We start from the raw sequence: 20,937 nt of genomic DNA, 5'->3' as shown, positions 1-20,937 counted from the left end.
AAGGAAGAACAGTTTGTTACTTTTACTCAAAAAGATTTAAGAGTTTCCAAAACCTGTAAGTGGCATAAGCACTTCTTCAGAGAGGTACTTCTCCTCAGAGGTATAATCTTACCCTTTTCAACAGGGGCCTGTTAAAAGAATTTATTTGTGAAAGGATAATCTTCTGCAGTTTGAACTTTCTCACCAAGCTCCCTGCTCATTGCTATGCGGTGTGGGAGGTAAGTCTGCTTGCAATGCCAGCCATGTCTATCGAATCAGAACTAACCTTTTGTTCTACTTATTTTCTCTGCAACTTTCTGCCATCAGTAGCCACTAAAAAAAAATATATACTTTTGAAGCCCTTGGTGCCTTTTAGGTAATTCAGTTCCAAGCTGGTTCAAAATAAGAAAGTTTCATGGTTTCATGGAAAGCCAGTCAGGACTTTTTGCAGAACACAGGAATGTGTGGCCTTAATTTTGTCACCTCCACTTTGTGAATGCTAGTTGATGCAAAAATAAAGGGAATGTAATCTCAGATACTGTAACCAACTTATACCAGGGTCCAAAAGTGAAACACCAGAAGACTGATTTCCATTACTTATCAATACCAACAGAATAGCCAGATTCAGACAGCAAATCAGTTTCAGAAAGAAGAGAGATCAAAATAACAATCAGGACTAGGAATACATATAAACACACTGAGGAGCTCAAAGAAAGATTGACGACTTCACTACTCACTTCACTTTATAGAAAAGAAATAGTAAGGATATTAAGAATCTGTAACGTACACAACACACACACAAAGTTAGTGCTGGCTCACTAAATATCATATATACATATAAAACCATAAAACACACACACACAAGTACCCTGTATTGCAAAAACCAACCCACAGTCTCTGAAGGAAAAGCACACAAAAACAGTAAGCATATAAAATTAGAAAACCTTATTAAGCAGACACTGGTGATGTATCAAGAATGCAGCTTTATCACAACCCTAAACCAAAGAAAAAGCACATGATAAAATCATAAGTCTTTATGGTTTCTCTTCTCATTTGATGCTGTGTTTTATATTTTCAAAGTATTAAAAAATCATCTTGGCAAAGTCATGTACTGTAGAGGTAGCACTGGGGAATCTGGTAAAGAAAAGAAAATCTCTTTGTTAGCCAAGCCACAAAGCATCTACAGAGCCTAATTCATCATGAAAATGCCAGGATGCCTGACAGCTGATTGACAGATCAGCCCTCTCCTCGCTCCCTCTCCCCTCGCAGAGGAGCCCCTTTGATTCGACGTGTCTGTTCCTCCTGGACAGCACAACTCGTGCACAGTGGCTGCAAGCAGGAGCTGAGCTCAGGAAAAAGAGGGCAGGCTGAGCACAAAAGCCCTCTCAGGACAGCTGGGAATTAGCTGGGTGCTGGGAACTTCTTGCCTGGTGCAAGGGAGCATTTCCACACATCTTCCTTCCTCTCCTGGCAAGGGAGATCAGTGAGCTCTGCAGGTCTGCACCAGGCTTTGGCAGCACAAGCTGACACCTGCCCAGGTGCTCACAGGGGTCTCCCATTCCCAGAAAGGCCAGCGCTGTCACCTGGGAGCTGCCACCCCACCTGGGCCTGGAGGAGCAGCCCTGGCTGGGGCACAGCTGCACGAGCAACCCGAGTCCTGCTGCACATGTAGGGTCAGGGATTAGGAGTTCAGCCTTTCGAGATGTCACTCAATCTGCTACTCACTTGAAAAAGAAGCCTGTGCTTAAGTGCTTTATGGGACTGGGGCCAGAATGCTCAGTTTCTTGCAGAACTGAGCCCTATGTTTTTATATTCATAATGTTAGCTCGGTCCTTCTGCCAAGTAAACCTCTTTTCCCAGAGTTTTGTTTATTTTTCAGGATTGAGCTCTGTGAGGGTTGGGAGTTAACCTCAAGTACAGTGGCCTGATTGCCATATATGCTGAAGGCACTTTATATTGAAAAAGCAGCTGTGAAGTATGCTCTCTTTATTAGTCCCTAACTCTGCAAGGGACAAGCAAAGCAGCACAGGGATAAGTGAAAGTAAGGCTCTCCCATTTGATCTGTGAAAGAACAGATAGTATGTAGATGCAAAAGTAAATGAAATAATGCCAAGTACAAGTAACACAGCACTGGATAGTTTATGCTTTCAGTATATAATTTTTCTCTGTATATTTTAAAAATCTAAAACTCTCAGATGAAAGAAAAAGAGAAGCAAGGGAATACTTGGAAAAAAACTTCTGAAGCAAACACTTAAGCAAAACCACTCAAAAAGAAAGATTATTTTTCAAATCATGACCTATGTGTTGGTGAGAAATGACCCTAAAATAACCCTAAACTTTTATACCCAGAGACTATCAGCTTCAAAAGACAAAGCAAGAGATAGTTTGGTTTCAGGGACTTTGTGGGAAAGCCATCTCTGTAACACCTTCCCCAGCTGGTAGCCGTGGCTGGGTGGGACAAGGCTGAAGAGGGGACACAGTGGCTACTGAGGCCATGTGGAGGAAACCTACAAGGGCAGGCATGGAAAAAGGAGGGACTGGGCTCTATCCCACACACCTTGCAAGGCCACCCATCTTTGAAGACTATGAAACCCCAACAAATTTTAAAATCTTTGTTTCCCTTCTGCTGTTAGAGGAAGTATACTTCCTCGGAGAAATTTTCTTCAGAAATTTAAGGACGGGGTGGGGGAGAATAATGGAAAAGAATTTACTGTCTTATGGCTTGGCTCAGGAAAATTTAGATGCTACAAAGCAAAAGTGGTCATGAGGTCTTTGGCATCAAATCAGTGAGGCACAGATTTTCTTGTTCTGTTCCTTACCTTTCATAAAGCGTGTTACAAACAGACAATGTACATAAGGAAAACTGGAACCACTCAGACCTTGCAATGACAAGCTAATATTTCAAATCTCACTGACCTATTAGTGCACAAAGTAACATGATGGAACAAAGACAACTTCTTTGGAGTCTGATGTCAAAAAGTTATATTTATATTATAGAATACTGTAGAGAAGTGATGAAAATTTTTCATGGGTTTATAGGCTGTGGGGACAAACATGAAAAAGCTTTTGTAAGCGTATCACATCTTATGAATTGGAAATCCTGGGTCACTGAATGTATTCTCAAAATAGAACCATGGACTGATTATACATTTTCATAGTAAACTATTTTTACCAAGCCATTCTTTTTACTTTCAGATGATAATAAATGTCAGTACAAATAGTCATCATGAGGAATTAAGTCTCATACTCAGAGTCTATCAATGGAGCAGCTCAAATCCTGCAAGAAGCTGACTTCTTAATTCCATCAAGGCTGAAGTATCACAACTGAGGGCATATCCTGGGCAAGTTTAGACAAGGACAAGTATAGATTATATATACTAAATGATTAAAGCTTACAGAGCAATGCATCACATCACATACCTCACGAAAAACCCAACAAAACACAAAGGGCTTTTGTAAAACACATAGAACCAATTAAAGGGAGAGGAGGCAGAGCAGAGCCAACAGGGGCAAGAGAAACTGAACAAAAGCACTGAAGATCTGCTGCTGTGTGGGTGTGAAAGGCTGTGTGCTGTCATTCACACACTCCTGGCCCTGCCCACATAGCAGCAGCAGGGAAGGGCACACCTGAGAAGGCCAGGCTGACTGCTCTGGAGAAATCTCACAGATTAGTTCAGCCAAGCCTCATCTAGCATAGGCAAAATACAGCTAAAACCAGCTTGAAATGGTAGGATTAACCAAGCAGGACAGTCTAAGGGTAAGACAGACAATACTGATGGTGAGAAATCCCCACCAGAACTCCAAGTTGATAAAAAAGGAGGCAAATAACTGGAATACAACCACTGGAAAGACTTCTCCACATAAGCCCATGCACTCTGAGAGCTGGCTGTAACAGCCCTCCCCACAGGGCTTCACGGGAAACCCATCATGTGGAACTGGCTTCTGGAAAGCCCAGCAGTGCAGTCAAGCCTGCCTGGAGTGCCACCACAGCAGGGGGACACCACAGCAGTGCTCTGCTCCCAGAACTGTGCACAGATCTCTGCATGACACTGCTCAAGCTATTAAACCTGGTTCAGGAGACCTGTAAAGGTGGTCATGCAGCTGCTGGACATGTCTGCTGACACCCCTGTTGTACTAAACCTGTTTTCTCAGAATAACCCAAGGGAAACCAGCTTATGTTGCTTCATGGCTTGTAAGACCAGCCAGGCCAGGCCATCTGTTGATACCTTCCCAGAGTAAGCAAAAATTATTGTTTATATAATCTTAAAACACATTCCAGTTTCGACATTCAATTCTTTGAATCTTCAAATAAAGTGGTTTTTTCCCATAATTGCTTTTCTAGCTCTTTTCCATATCTTTTGTCTCAATTTCTTACATTTCTTTCCCACTGCTTTGCCTCCATATTCCTCTACATCTCTTTCTCCTGGGTTAGCTCTTTTTGTCCATTTCTTTTTCTTTCCATGCAAATAAGATTTTCTCAAAACCAGTGCTCATCTCATTCAAACTATGAATAGTGTCCCATTTTTCTCCATTACCTCAAATCACTGCTTCAGTTCTTCGTAAGTCTCTCTCTCTCCTTCTGCCAATGTCCACCAGTTTGGAAATGGAAATGACAAATTCCCGACACAAATCAGGGCTTTGCCCAGACACGAAGTACAGCTCCCGAGAATTTGCCTTGTTTAACTTCTTCCTGCAATGTTCTGTTGCCTAAAAGATGTGTTCCTCAAGTCTGAGCTCTTTCTCCCCAAATTCCCATCTGTGCCAGGTGCCGGTGCTCAGCACTGGCAGGGGGTGGTGGTGGGCTCTCTGTGATGGGAAGAGGCTGCCCTGTGCCTGACACAGTCAATTCCAGACAATTCCAGCTGCCCCCAGAACCAGGTCTGCTCTCTGTAGCTTCTTTGGAAATGTCTGATGTCTGTTCTGCTGCTGGCAGATGAGTTCCAACTTTTGGAACATAAAAATGAGAAGGTAAAAATCCAGCAAGCTCTGCATCTCCCTGCTCTAGTACTCATTCAGGTGTGACAGGCTGGGTTTGCACAGAGTACAACAGGATTATTTCCTTTTGCCTCCACAGAAGGCAGCAGTGTCACACTTGCTTACTAGAAAAAAAGGGGAAAAGCAAGTAATTAAAATATAGAGAGAATACTGGGAATGAGAACCAAGGGTAAACTCCATACACCTAGTACAGCAATGAGTCAAAATCTCTCTTACTAAGTGACATTTTTAACAAAAAGTATTGACAAAGAAAGAAACCAGGGGACAAAGCACGGACATCTCCCTAAAAAGAGCCAAATGGATGCTTCAAACAAATATTTGCACATCTTTGAGTATTTCCACTGTGATACCATGTGAGAAAACAAGTGTCTTTCTGTAAAGGCACTACAATGGACAGAAATGCCCCAATCTCCTCTTCACTATCCAGAGTCTGCCTCTCAATCATCTTCTTGTACATCCAATTTCCTGTTGCCTCCTGCCAGTCCAACACACCAGGTCCCTGTGCTTATCTGTCAAACTGCACTCCTGATCCCTACCCTACTACACAGAACAAAGCACAGACTAGAGTGCTTGATACAGACAGTTTAGCAATTACTGTATTTTTTCTCTTTCCCCTATCCTCCACTCCTTGTTAATATTTCCAGTAGTAAATGCCTTCTAGGGAACTGTGCAACAACGAGGCCCACCTCTGGGAAAATGAGGATTCACACGTTGCCATGGCTCACAAGCTCATGAGCTATAGGTCTGCAATAAAAGCAACACAATTTCATTAGAGAGGATTAAAGCTGTTTGATATCCCAGAAAAAGACTACAGGGGATTGCATAGAGCAGAGCAGGTTTGCAAAGAAACAGAGATTAGAGGCACCAATATATACTTCAGGCAAGGGGAACAGAGGCTCTTACCGTTGTAAAAAATAAGCTTTGGAAGTTGTGCCGGTGACTGCCAGTAACTCAGATGTAACATAGCTGTCAAAATGCTCAGACCCTGTCCTGACTTGAAAAATCAGGTATTTTATAGTATCTCCAGTTAGTGACATATAAGCCAACATTTGGCTTGAGGTCACACACAACAAAATTTGTATATATTTCTTTCTACATAAATGCCACTTTTGCTCTGAGCAGAGTCCCCTTAAGAGGGAAGAGATCTGCTGCTCAGGGCAGACATTTGCTCTGCTTGGTCCTATGGCCGCAAAAAGTATTTGGCTGCTGCACAGGAGACTGCAGCCTTAGAAAGGCCACATCTACCTCTAGGCTTCAAGTGTTTAAAAGAAAAGGCCTTCCACTCTAAATGCAGGTACAACAAGTTCAATAACTACCTTACATAAACTGTGCTGACTTCTCTGGCTTATCTAGACATAGAAGGACTAGAGGAAAACTCAGGGAAGGTTTTGTGTAGATGGACTAGAAGAATAAAAAATAAGTAAAGTTTCATTACAAATAGTAAAAGTATGAAGAAGCACCATAAAATTACCAGGGCCTTTCACCTTATCTACCACAGAAGACGGGCACTGACCAGGCTCCTGCTTTCAAGCTATACCCAGGTTTCTTCACACAAACTCACCATTTCAGCCCTGATTCAGTCCAGCACCATGTGCTGATGCTGCTTCCCAATGCCTTCCTAGCACAGCTAGGAAGCATTGAAGCATTTTCACTGCAAGACCAAATGCTGGTAATTTTTTTAAAGTTATCTAATTAATGTTACCCTAACTGAATAATTACTGGGGAAAAGGAGAGGAAAGGGCAAGTTTGTACTCAGCTGGATGAAATATGTCATTTTTCTCAGTATATAAGGCAGACGTCTTCACAAGAGGCAGCCCTCTTTTGGGGCAGCCGGTGACAAGAGAGCCAACTGGCTTTTCACTCTGATCTCATTGCCCATCTACTGTCAGCAGGTTGAAGCCTTGCACTCAGACAAATGGAAAAACTGAACATTATCCTCAGGTTCCTGTAAGTCCCTTCAATGAAGCTGTAACAGCTGAGGACCTCCTCACTCTCCATCTTCCCTTAGTTTAATCCAAAGCTACTGTCACTGTGTCTCCCAGACATGACTGCAGTTCACAACTGAACTATGTATGGCACATTACGAGACAGCCAGCACTTACAATATGAAATATTGGACAGGTAAGAACACATTTTTATGTTCTTTCACACACTAAATCCACAGACTAAGCGACTTAGGAGAAAAAAAGATTCAAAAGAATTCAAAGTCAAGATAGAAGAATTAACACACATCTTTAGCTGGAGATTGAAAAGACAATGCCCCGAGTTGCTTGTAAAAGAACCTGCTGCACTGGGCTTCTGTGGCACTGCAGCAACTAAAAGGTGAGCAGGGACATGAAACAAAATACCTACAAGTTACCAGATTAGCCCCAAAAAGCCTTGTTGATAAAAACAGGATCTGAGGTTATTGATAGAAAAAACAATGCTGTAAGTTATAGTGCAGTTTTTATATTAAAAGAAAGGTGACCATTGTTCAATGTACACTTTAGATAGTTTGTGTTGGTTTGGGGTTTTTGATTATTTTCCCCCCAAAATCTAAACTACACTAAATGCAAAAATCAGTGAAAAGCTTTCTTAACTATCTTAAAAAATGAAATCAATCTGGGAACATTTGTTGTTTAAATTGGCAAATCCTCTACTGGCAACCAAATGGTTAAAGAAAAAATAAGGGAAAAAAAGCCTTAAAAGACTCAGGAGAATTAGCTGTTGCTAAAACAATTTTATGGTCCTTTCCACTTCAGTGGAGGTAGTTTGTATGGCTGACTGGAATCTATTCAATGCTGTCAAACATCTAACACTCCCATAGCCAGACGCCTTACAATGAATAACAAGCAGCCTCGCTGCCAATATGCTGGAGCTGCATTTTTTAGCAGGGACTGCACCCCAACCCGGCAACACTCCAGCTTCATTGTTTGATGCCTTGTTAATTTATAAGACCAAAAATTAACCACAACAAACAGAAGTGCCAAAATTCTAAAGCAATGCAGCTACAAAATCCATCATATTTAACAAACCACAATACATGAAGTCATGTTCGTAAAAAGAACCTGCACATCTAATTTCTCTTTTGTAGTTTAAATTGATTTCATAATAAAAAATAAGACTCAATTTCAGCAGCCGAATTCCACAATCTGGGGAGGCTTACAGTGAGTACAGAGAATAAAAAAGAAAGAAGTAGAAACAATGAATAAAGTGTACACAACTCTCGTTGAAACACTAAGCACATCATCTGTCATCTTGAGTATCATCATTTCCATAAATATTATCCCAACCATTGATTGCCTTGCTCAGTGCTGTGCTTCAAGCAAAATCCTGGACTCTTACCATATTTACGTCCTTCATCTTTCAACTCTAATAATGGTGAAGCGCTGACACCAGAATCATATTCCAGGGAAGATAGAGAGTGCTCAGTGACAACCCTGGCTCTGTGAAATTACAACTGTGCTCTCTTGGCAGGTTTATGATTATGGCTCTGACAGGCCTTGTATTCTGTAGCTCATCTCCTGCCTTGGGCACTTCCTCCTCTTCTACAGCATGGAGCTAAAGTCAAACAGGACACACACATTGCCATGAAGGTATCCTTTAGCATTTTCAACTTTGTGGGGAAAAATGAGCATCATTCTCACCATATTTAACACAGCTTATGACTCTGGGGTTTACTTTTAATTATACTTTGTGCTAGATTTCCCAGGATCTAATTCTCTAGGAACCATAAGGTGGTGCTGAAAAATTCCAGAGCCTCAGTCTGTTAAACAAAATGAAGCAAAGCAGCTGCTTTGAGAAAAAGTGGCCATATCATGCCAATACACAGCCCTGAGAAAAACTAAACTCAAGTCCATAGCAGAACTCATGAACTCATTCTTACTACATAAAAATAGCTGCTGCATTTTTAGAGCTGAGTTGACTACCCACACCCCAGAAAAAACACAGCTTCATTTTAAAGTGTGAAGAAAAGCACTGGGGTGTGTGTCAGTGTGTGCACATGTGCTTGTGGATGCTTGTGTTAGTCTTGACAGCACTGAACATCCCAGAGGGGCAGGCTGAACAGCCCTGCAGTGGCCAAGGACACTTGCTTCATCAACCATGCACTTTTAAGGATGAATTTAGAATTAACATCAATGGGGTATATCACTGTTTTTAAGCTTAAAGAAAACAACAATGAAGAAATAAAATGTGCCTTTCAGGAATCTACCACCCCTGAATTATTCTCCCTAAATACAGATAGTATCCATAACAAAGTGAATAATTTTTTTAAAATTCATTCTTTACAACACTGTTTAGGCTTCTTGCTCTGAGAGCAGGCTACTATTTCCCAGCTTTACCTTTAACCTGCTGTAAAGGTTACTTACTCTCCACCTCTGGCCCTACAGCACACATTAGCATATGCCTGGGCAATGCAGAAGGAACACTCAAATCATGCACAATTCCATCTGTTTTGAAAAAGCATGCATGCACATCTCTAGAAAACACTTCACAGCATTTCTGGGACTACACAAACACAAATACCTGACACATTTCCCACAAACATTTTGGCTGTATGATTAGGCCAAATAAGTATATCTTGGCTGTAAACAGGAAAACAAAGTAACAGCGCTGTGATCCCTCTCAAAGACAGAAGCCTTTGTCAAAAGGCAGTGTCCCCAAGTCACTATCATTCCCAAAATCTTAATCACAGCAATTAACCACAAATGGTTAATCACAGATAAAGCTGGTCTCAGACCAAAAGCAGGTAAAAGCTACTGATACCAACATTTAACATAAGCCTTTTAGGTTATGTGTTTACACAAACGGCAAGATTTAGGGAATGAAAAGCAGAATGTGAATACTGCTTCACCAGGTAGAAGGAGCTTTTTATCTTACTACAGATTAATGACTCATTAATAGTGTGATTAAGCACTATCAGCAAGTCAGCAGTCAGTTGGGAGGCAAGATGGGCCTTAAGAAGGACTACCTTTGGGGATGAAGAGACACATCCATGCAAATAAATCACTTCTGCAAAAGTACAATTTAAGTCAAATCAAATTCTTAGCTACATGTTTAGTCAAACAACATGACAGCTGGATAACACCCAGTAAATATCTCTCAGAACTAACTCAATTGTAATTACGTGGTGCTTCTTTATTCCTGCACCAATTGATAATAATTTAGCTTTTTGGAAATATGTATTTCAATTTAACCTACTTAATTTTGACATAAATACTTGATTTCAAGCAGTTTCATTGCTACAGATGAGATGATCCTTACCACCAGGAAATCAGGCTACTCTGTGGTATCAAACACCTGCATGGAAGAGAACTGTCATTAACAGGGGCCAGAAAGCCCCTTGTATCCCCTTAGAGAGCAGTTCAAGGCTACCTGAGCTCTAATTCTCCAGAGGGCTTCTGTAACAGATGGAAATAAGGCAAATGCATTAAACAATTTGGATGATTATTTCCAGAAATACTTCTACAGTACTCAAGTGTCAAAATGCTTTTAAATCAAGCAAATTGCACGTGGCAAGACTTACAAAGCTGACTACAAGAATTAGATGCTTACACCCCATGAAATTCAGTTGATTCCAGATATATAGCTCCACTGCTGCTTTTTAAAAATTCACCCACGACTGACCATAAGATGAGAGAAACATCTTAATGAGTATAAAGCTCAAGAGAAATAAAGCAAAATCTCAATGCAGACATATTTTTGCATGTTTTACACCACTGTGAAAGCCATTCTCTTACATTTCCCACAGAAATGGGTCAGTACAAGGTGTGCCACCAGGGCAATTCCCCTGGTTTCTAAAGGGTCTCCACCTGCTCCTGGATTCACCAAGGATTTGAACCTGATGTACATTCAGGTAACCTGGGTTCTTGAGAACCAAATATACAAGTACTGCAAGAAGTGCTGCTAAATCAGACAGGTCTGCTTAGAGATCCTTAACAGAAACCTCATCACAGCTGAGGGTTCCTCCAATTTCTGTTTTCAGAGGAGGTTTCCTGCTAAGTGCTTAGAAAAAGCAAAATGTCACTTAAAATAACATTTCTAGTGCAAATATTACATGAACATAACTCTTCCTGTCCATTTTTACAGTTATTTTCTGCAATCTAACCACAAGGAATTGAATATACTGCTTTAACCTCTGCTAAGTACAGTTTTTATACTTATTGACAGCTGGTGTTGATCATTTGAATTGGAAAACTTGCAGGAAGGAAGCACCTGAGTTCAGCTCTGAGTGTTCTCCAAAGTCTCCAGGAGTGTTTTATGATACCATTCAATGTCATTAATCAAGTAGTTCATTACTGGCTGGCAGAAACTCTTTGTTGCTGTGAACTCACTCAGCACAAAGTTATTTTGTTCATAGTACAGCAACTTCCTTTTCAAATTTGTAAGGTTACTGTGCATCAATCTCCTGCTGCTGCAAATTTGGCACTCTTTCCTCTTCGCTTTTCTTTTCCTAAAGGTGACCATTTATCAGATCTTGGGTCTTTTATTGTTCAGGATTTTTTCTTCTGCATTCCTAATAATTTAAGATACCTGAGTTATTTTCTGTGAGCTTTCCATACACTGCTGAATTTTTACCAGAAAACTTATAGTAAGGTTTTTATATTTGGTTTCCCTAAAGGCCCCTCCCCTGTAAGATTGGCTCAAGCCCACTGCAGCAACACAGGCAATTCCAGGATACAGCAAATATGTTCTTTCACAGGCAGATGTTCTGTTCTATCCTTAAACTGAACCTAGCAAATACCTATATAGTTTGCTCTTGTCCAGTCCCAAGGTGCTGCTTCTCAGCAGTGATCATCTGTTTTGGTTAAATGCAACATTTAAACTCATTGATGGGAGGAGGTTGATCAACCAGCTACCAAGACAACCATCTATCTATATGTATTTTCTGTTCATTTTTTTTAACTGCTCTAAGTTCTAATTTGCTGTTAATTCTATGTAATTTGCCTCCCAAGTCCGAATGACATCTCTAATTGCAAAGGACCACAGCAGAAGTGGCTGGACAGGCAGGGAAAGCCCAACTCCTTTGTCTGTATTTCCTCTGTCAGCAAGGACAACAGTCCTTGCTATGAGTTTTCACCTTCTCATGCCTTTCTTGCATTTCTTCTGAGCTACACAAACTTTTAAGAACACTCAAATGATCTGCCAAAAATAGGCTTTAGAGTCTCTTTCACTACAACCTGAAACCAGTCCCTTTAAAAAACAAATGGTATTTATTGGATCTTTTCTCAATATTATCCATCCTCCTCCTTGATGTCTTCACAACTTGTAGAAAGGTTGTCATTGATTTTCATCTGATTTTGATCACAATCACTATTTCTGGGCTTCCTGACACTCCTGCAATTCAGAGCATCTTGCATCTTAAACATCCCTCCCTTCTTGTATTTCTCCTGCCCTTCCTGTATTTCTCCTGCCTCTATCTGCTCCTCTTCCCAAAGTTTATTCTTCTATTACTTTTTTATATAACTTTTATCACATTAATTGGTGAGCTTGTCTCCAAGAAATTAACTGCCTCAAGGCAGATTTCTGCTTTCTCCTAACACCTAATCTCTGATCATATCTCGGTTTTATAATCCCCATCAAGCCTTTTATTAGCTTTTGCTTTTATTACTCCTATTATCACAAAACACAATATGTTGGACTTTGCTCTTGTGTAAAAATATCAGGTCTGTGCCTTTTTACTTTCTCCTCATTTAATGCTTTTTCAGCTACTATAACATCAGCAGCAAGTCCCTGCTACCCCTACACAAACAATGGGAACACCTCACTGGGATTTGGCTCTGGAAATGCGGGCACAGTGTTTGTTATCCCACATGCTGATACACCTGCCTCAAGTGCCACATGCATTTCTGAACTGCCCCTCCTCCTGCTCCTCTCTGCACTTTAATTGAGGGTATTTTACTTTCACTTGGAACGAATAAAAAGAAAATTAAAATCAGAAATGATGCATAAATGCAAGAGTTTGTACAGCAATATTGTGACTGAACACATGAAAAAAGACAGCAGCTGTAAAACACAAAGACAGAAAAAGAAATAAACAAAGAGGAAAATGATAAGGAAGGGTAAACAAAGTTGGTGTGTGTAGCTGGCACCAGTAGGCAGTCAGGGCTCCTAGGAGGAGGAAAGACAATTAGATTGAGCAGATGAAAGCAATGATGATGATTGCTGGTGCTGCAGACCAGAGCTGGCCTGCATTAGCCTAAGTAAGCTGGATGCAAGCCAGCATCATTGAACAAATGGCACGGCACATTCCCCAGGAATCTGAGCACAGATTACCAATATCTTAAAGGTGACCTTTCACACTTGCTATCCCAGCAAATCAGGCAATTCTCTTGGCTGTAATGGACGAGATCAGCAGAGGCCACTCTCCTGAAGTTATATGCTCCTCATACAAATAGGATTTTTATTTTTAGATTTAATATCAATTGACTGCACCTCATTTGAGCAAAGTATCCTAAGTGCTTTATTGGTTTATTTCACCCCTTCCCCATTTTAAAGAAAACATAATCTAACTTTCCATTATTCATTATCATCCAGGCAGGCAACAAGAGAAAAAAGAGCCCTAATTTTTAGCCATATTGTCTATTAAAAATGTAAAATGTTTCCTAAAAGGGCAGGCACATTAATTAAGGCTGCCTCGGGATAAATGAAGATTACTAGGAGTGCTCTGCTTTCCTGGATGAGTTTTCCATTATAATTGAATGAAACCAATTACTGCATTTGTAATGGAAACTGTACCTAAGTTGAACATTTCCACTTTTGCAGAAGCTGGAGAGCACATTTCATGAACAAAGAAAAAGTCTCCAAGTACTTAGGAAAGGAAAAGAGAAGATATATTTTCTGGGGAAAAAAAAGAATCCTGTAAGTAAAACCAACAGTAAATACACTGAGTACAAACAACCCCAGTGTAATTGAGAATCCGAGCCTGGATTCCCAGAAGCCATCTCCAGCCGGAAATCCTGAACCTGAGCACCGAACTCCTTTCCGCTTCTTCAGAGAAGAAAATACAGCTTAATTAGGCTCGATTTTCTAAATAAGAGTTATCCTCTGTAACTAATCAAGAAAATTTTAAATCAGTATCACATTAATGTTGCTCAAATAGTGAGCTATGCTCTGTCTTCCAATGTAATCTTACTCTGCAGACAAGAAGGATCAAGGGTAACACACAGAGACATAGTTTTTATTTTCAAACAGAAAATATCCTTTGCCATCCTACTGAGCAGCAGCCCCTAGAACACCACACAGCCTTCTTATGCACATGGAGATTTTGCCAGTGAGAGAAAGAAAAGATAACTTCAGGGAAAATAAGAATTAGTGGAGTTTCAAACACAACAGAACTTTCTGAATTTATTCCAAATGGAAGAAGGAAAATGTTTAAAGGTACTCCTAGAAAACTAAAAAGGTCCCAAATAAAATATTTTGAATAATCTTTAAAGTGAATCCTGAGCCTGAAAGACACTTTAGAGAGAATTCTACTTCCAAATCATGTAAAAGCAATACACTCACAGAATTCATCCATAATCATCCAATATTCACCTGGATCATGGATTTTACCCCTCAGTAAGCTAAGCAAGTGCATGTTAATTCTGAGGCTGATGAATGCAATGCAGAGTTATGTTTTAGCATTTTGTCTGTGTAATCAGCAATGAAGCTCTACAGTGATGCAAGAGGTATCCATCTATAGTCAGGTAGAACCAATATACAGTGTTGGTGTACCTTGATTTCTGGTTCCCTTCTAGACTCATATAAAACCAACTTCTGAGTGAAATAGGGTCAGATGCAAGAATATTGTTCATGCTCTTGGTTTAATATTGCTCTGTGGTTACACCACCAACTAGACTTCAGCCCAATGCCGACCTGCAGCACATGCAGGCTCCAGTGCCCACTAGCCACTCTTCAAGAACCTGGACAAATCTCTTAGAGATTTTTCATGTTTATCTTTGGATGACAGATAAACTAGCAAGTTTGTCATTCATGAAAAGGAAAGGGAAAGTGAGGCAATATCAACAGAGTTGTAACTAAAAATACCAAGTGAAATTTTATCAGATTACAACAAGCGATTGAGTTTTTTTTATCATTCACACATTATACCAACTCTGTGGCTCAGTCAGGTGTTCTACAGTGAAGGGAGCTGCAATACTAGGGATTTTGGAAGGATGCAAACACAGAAGCATTTTTCTCCTATAAAAAAAACTTCCTTAGTTTAGAATAGCCTCTACTAGAGCTTCTTTCTGTAGACCCTCTGGACTACTTTTTCACTTACACAATGTGATGACCAAAGTTCTACACAGAAATTGCATATTTAAATTTGTGCATTTCCTTCTCGTTTGTTCTCTCCAAGAATTCCTTTACTTTCAAGAAAGGCAGATCAACCTGCATTTTTTAGATTACTCTTTATACCCTACTTAAGGCCACACTGCTGCATTTTTCCGAAGACAGTTGTGTTAACTTCATACAGATGTAGTCAGCTGCATCATTAGTCATTTCAGTAATTTCTAGTCTAATCTTCAACATCTTGAGAGAACACCTGCCAGTCATATGCTGCTATTATTTATGTGACAGTTCTACCATCCTAGTTCTTTCCTTCTTAATCTATAACACTCACAAAGTTGTTTCCACTTCAAGTGTATTTTTATCCTTTACTTATGTAAATGCTGCCAAATAAGTTTGAATTTTTTCATGCTCTTTTCCCAAGTTCTGTATGATAGGTGTACTTATTATAGACCTGTACCACCTTCCTGATGTCTTAGTCAACACAAAAGTAAAGGGGCTGTAAAATTGTGAAAGTCGATTTTTTTGCCTTTATTTAAAAACACTTTTCTAGCCCCTTACACACAAAATCCTGTGGAATGTCCCCACATTCTACAATTACATTCCAGAGAAATAGGGCATACCTGATTGATATCCAGTATCACAGACCCCACATTTTTGTTCAGGAAACTGCAGTCAAGGCAGAGCTCTGTGCTTACAATGTTGCAAAGAAACAAATCCCCCCAACCCTTTCATTTCAAAGCAGACTCTATTGAACCCCATCATAAACATTTGCATGGATTTTTAAACACAGCTCTAGCTGAAGACTAAAAACTGATGCAGAGACAACACCAACTTGTTTAAATGTTTATCCACCAAACGAGGACATTGATAAATGGGAGTAGTAAATAATTAGAGAGCACTTACTGTAGCAGAGAGCTGTGGTCCATTCAGCTGTGCATGCAGGATGGCCTCGTTGATGGAGCTCCAGATCCCCGACAGTGCAATTTCCAGCTCGTGTGAGGCAGCCATTTCATTAGTCAGATATTCCAGCGTGGAGATAAAGTCCCTCCATTGTGCATCGAGCTCAGACACGCTGGCCAGGCAACCCCTCATTACGTTGAGACAATAGCCGACACAGGGCCTGATGAGCGTCAGGCCCTGGCAGTGTGGGCAGTACTGCATCTTCACCAGGGCCCTGCTGCACTCCTTGCTCAGAGCGGCATGCTCAGTAGTATTTATCACTTCAATGCCCAGGCTCAGGGCCTGGCTCAGCATCCGGCTGGCCCAAAGAGATTTTGACAGCTCTGTAACCATGTTTTTAGAATAGTGTCCAAAAGGATTTATGTCTTGCCTTGTAAGCCGCAGACACTCTGTATAGTCCTCTGACAGATCTGTAATTCCGGGGTTTATTAGCCGGCTATACACCAGAGGGAAGAGACTGTCAAAGAACCGCAGTACTGCGCTTTCCACTGTGGTCTCTGCGCCCAGAATGTAGAGAGAGATGTCTGTAAAAAGCTCCTTAACAGGCTCTGCTGCTTCTTTTGCCATAGGTCTGTAAGCTGTCTCAAACAGGGAACTTGTGCGGTTTTCAGCAAAGCGAAGCAAAGACTCAAAGGTCTCTGAAAAAGGAAGAACTAGAGGTTAATGGCAGGCACCTGACAACTCAGTCACAGGACTAACATTATCCTGAACAGGAACATCAATAGTTACATGAAATCTGCAATATGAATGCAATAATAGTTAATACAGCTTTCAGCAGTAATGTGATTGAAGAGACCCTCAATTATTGCCCGTGCATAACAAAGGCAACATGTAAGACAGAGGTACTCTCGTTCAAAAAGGTGACTGTTCTCCCTAGCCAGACCCCTGATGCACACTTGACAGTTCATGAAGGACTTGCACAGACTCCAGTGAGACACCAGGGCTGTGTAAGATGGTTTTTGGAACTCACACTGCATTTGGGCAGTTCAGCCAGGTACACTTCCAAAGCATCCCTCAGCTCGACTGTGAGGTACTAAACACAAACAGAAGCTGCAGCTTTTGTTTCACACTGCTTAAGTAGGCGGCTGAGAGGCACTTCCTGCAAAGCACAACTCCAGGATGAAGGAAAAGATGCTGTGTGAATAAATTCTCTCCCCATTAACAATGGCCAGGTCTGGACACCAGCCAGTGGTTGGGGAGGACTTGACATCACGTCCACTATGACCCAAAACCAAAGTGAAATAAACAAATCAGAAAAACATTCTCTCTCTTAACTACACCATTTTTGAGTGGCCTAAGAAAAAATAATATTTAAGGAATTCCACAGTTAACACATTTCAAATAGCACATGGCAAGTATTATACACCCAAACCACTGATTGGGGTGCTAAAATTCATGGACAGGGCAAGGAAGGGATCAGTTTCCCTGATTATTTTTAATGACATAGAAGACAGTAATCCACACCATTCCCACTGCTTTCTTTGGAAGCTTTCCAACAAAGAGCCTCTGACATAAATCATTCTTGCACTCCTCTGGGTGGCAAGTAGTTCCAGTGAAGGCAGCAGACTTGTCACTCCATACCTCCTGAGGACTGGCCAGATAATGGGGTTTTGGTCTAATCCTCCTCTGCATTCATCGGAACATCGCCATGTGATTCACTGCTCTGCAGCACAGCCCGAAGTCGCTCAGAGATCAGCCCCACAAAGGAGCAGATACAATACAAAACTCAAGATTAGCACACACTGGCAAAGTCCTGCAGCAAAGCCTGCACAGTGCCTTCCCTGTGACAGCTCCCTGGGCAACTGACTTGCTTGTTATGATAAGCATTACAATCCCTTTTACACAAAGTGTGCTTTAACTAAACAGATAATACGGCATATCTCATTGTACATTAAATCATCAGTATTTTGCACACACACGCTGCATCCTTCTGCCAGAAATATCACTTCAGCATTCCCACTGGTATTGCAGCAACTAATACTTTGGAAAGGCTTATAAAATCCTAGAAATTAAGCAACCAGATACACTTCAGTTGAAAAAGACGACAGTACGCTCTTGGCAGAGAAACACCTTGAGGAGTTTCAGACTGAAGCAGACTTTCAGAGCTGACAATTCTGAAAATTGGATTCAGGATAGAAATCTTCACACAACCTAAACTGTAGTGGAGTTTGCTGGATGCTACTATTACACACACTAATGCATACTATTAACAGGTTTTTTGTTTGCCACATCACCCCTGTGTGTTTATTTTTAGTTCTAGAGGAAACCAAAGTATCTTTTTTATCATATTAAACTCAATAGAAATATTCAAAACATGAAACTAGTTGTTTAAGCTTCCTCTCTATGCATGCTCCCTTACAGACATTCAGCTTATCATTAAATCATGGGTGCAGGTACTGTCATCTACAATGCCATCAATCTTACATTCTTCCTTTACCTTCCATATCCATAAAGGCAGAACTCCAGGCATCATTCTCCTTACCTGAAAACTAAATGAAATTCATTTATGAATGTGCAAGAGTCCTTATCTTCCTGAGAAATAAAAGCTCCAGTGAAACATTAAGAGCAAAACATCTATTGACAACATCCATCTCAAAAAACCAGTTTCTGCAGATTGCTGGGATGCTAGGTTGTAGGCTAGAAACCAGATAGCATTTTATTTTCAAACCTCTTAACTGTGAAAATTCTGCATTCAATTAAATCAAATTCTGCATTATTCTGAGAAAAGTGTGAAATCATGATATGTAATAATAACATTTCTTTTTTATTGCGTAAGGGAAAAATTGTGATGGCACAGAGCTTCATTCCTCCTGCAAAAATGCCCTAACACCAAAAATGCAGCTCAAAAATATTGCTGGTGATTTTAGATGTGCTGCAAACCCCTGTAAGGTATCATGTGCTTCCTTATCACCACCAGTCAGACACAAAAAGTGACTCATGCCTGTAGGCAATTACATTTCAGAAGGAAATATGTAGGTCTTTTTTCATTGTTAAGGCATTAAGAGATGTTTGAGACAATCAAATTACTGTTCTCAGACCTCTAAATTAGAAATAACGGGGCTTCATGCAGTCAAATGATGTGGCAACAATGGACAGCTTGAATTGTGGCTTTACAGAGCAGGAGCTGCTGAAGTGATTAATTATGTGCTTTTAGTGCACTTTGTGTGGTACTTTGTACAAAGTTTCTAAACCCCAAGGAAGGTTTACCACTATCTGCAAGACCAGCTTCTCATCTATGCTGCCAAATACAGCAAACTTCAGACAGTTATGAACTCACAAAAATCTGATTTCTAAGCCTAAAGATACACTGGGAGAATTATTTGATCATCTTTCAATGCCTTTGGCTTCAACACAACCCTACCAGCAGCATAGAATATATTACAAATATATCAGCTCTGAACACAAATAAGCCTCAACCAAAATAATCCAACATTTGATGAAGACATCAAGTTTGGAGGATTTTTTGTCTTCCACTCATATTTAAACCAAGAGGAAGGTGGAGAACAAGGTTTGTTCCCATGTTCCTCAGAAGCCCCTTCTTGATTTAAGTCTACAGAAAATGTGAAACAACAGTCAGTTGTGAACTTACACACTGGTGGGTACTTAATGAAAGTCATGCAGCATCACTTTCCACAGGGAGAATTTTGTTCAAACCGTTCATCACGTGCTCACCAAACACTTGACACTCCAACACAGCTGATCAAACACAGCTCACCTCTGGAAACTTCCCATCTGAACTGCTGGGCTTAGGGAATGAGCTCCTGGAGACCAGCCCAGGTCTGACAAGATGCCACGCTGGGTTTGCTGCTCCAGCAGCAGCACTGAGCCTGCAGGGCCAACCAGCTGAACCAATGCACATGCTGGGCCTCCAGCCTGCTCCCCTGCCCTCATAGCCACTAAAATTGCATTCTGCTCAGTCTGACACACACAGATGGACAAACACTGCTTTGCATGTACAGCATTCAGCCTTATTCATCCTGAGCATGGCACAGCTTGGTTTGGAGCACTAGCTGCCTTCTGACAGAAACACATCCACCCTGACACAGAGGATGTTTTCCTTCTCCTCAGCCAGCAGCTACACCTCCTATGCCTCATGCAATGAGAATCACAAAGGATTCCTGACTTACCTCATGCCAGCTTTTGCACTGAACACCACTGACTTCTTCAGTGGGATTTAATCCCGATTTAAGCCCACTGCATGTCATAAAATGCTGCAAGAATGGAAGTGTTTCTGCTAAACAATAGTGCTACAGCAAGAAACAGATCTAGAAGGAATATGTCAATCTGCCCAATGCTGGTGTACGAGCATTTTCCAAGTATCTCCTCTATTTTTCCATCACCTGGGGGTCTATTTGGGGAAAAACAGGTAGATATCAAATTTAAATAGTGCATTCATGAACTTGCACAACCTCCCTTGAGCAGGAATAGCTGCTTGAGTTTTTAAACTGCTGTCACCTCTATTTTAGTCCAGTCAAGTGTAACAGTTCTCCAAGTTTGTGTCCAGGCCACCATCTCTTCTCCTGCAGCCTTATCCTCCACACAAGAACCAAAGATGCTGAAGTACCACACATCAATTTGCCACTCTTTCTGCCACAGAAATCTTCCTGGGTGTGTTTATTTCATCAGGCTCCGAGACCACCAGCAACATAACCTCAAGGAAAGACCTGAGCAGAGGATTCAGTGAAGTGCACAGATTTGGTGGCAGGAGAGCCTGCATTCAGGGTTGCCTTCATCTCATAAACCTTAGAC

At 40.9% G+C, this 20,937-nt stretch overlaps 1 protein-coding gene across 4 annotated transcripts in view; it reads right to left on the bottom strand.

Annotated features, from left to right (window-relative positions):
• The window catches only part of LOC146433425 (glypican-5-like), a 398,949-nt gene that overhangs the window by 232,072 nt on the left and 145,940 nt on the right, over nucleotides 1-20,937 (bottom strand). For all 4 annotated transcript variants that reach the window (XR_014854113.1, XM_085069748.1, XM_085069747.1 and 1 more), the window contains one exon: nucleotides 16,132-16,826. Coding sequence is in view for 3 of the 4 variants with exons in the window: in XM_085069748.1 (XP_084925874.1) it covers nucleotides 16,132-16,826 (695 nt within the window). In the remaining variant the exon portion in view is untranslated. The remainder of the gene's footprint in view (nucleotides 1-16,131; nucleotides 16,827-20,937) is intronic.

Source organism: Lichenostomus cassidix, chromosome 9, assembly GCF_008360975.1.
Source record: "Lichenostomus cassidix isolate B80296 chromosome 9, HeHo_3.0, whole genome shotgun sequence".
Lineage (NCBI taxonomy): Eukaryota > Metazoa > Chordata > Aves > Passeriformes > Meliphagidae > Lichenostomus > Lichenostomus cassidix.
This window is presented reverse-complemented; position numbering and strand designations above follow the sequence as displayed.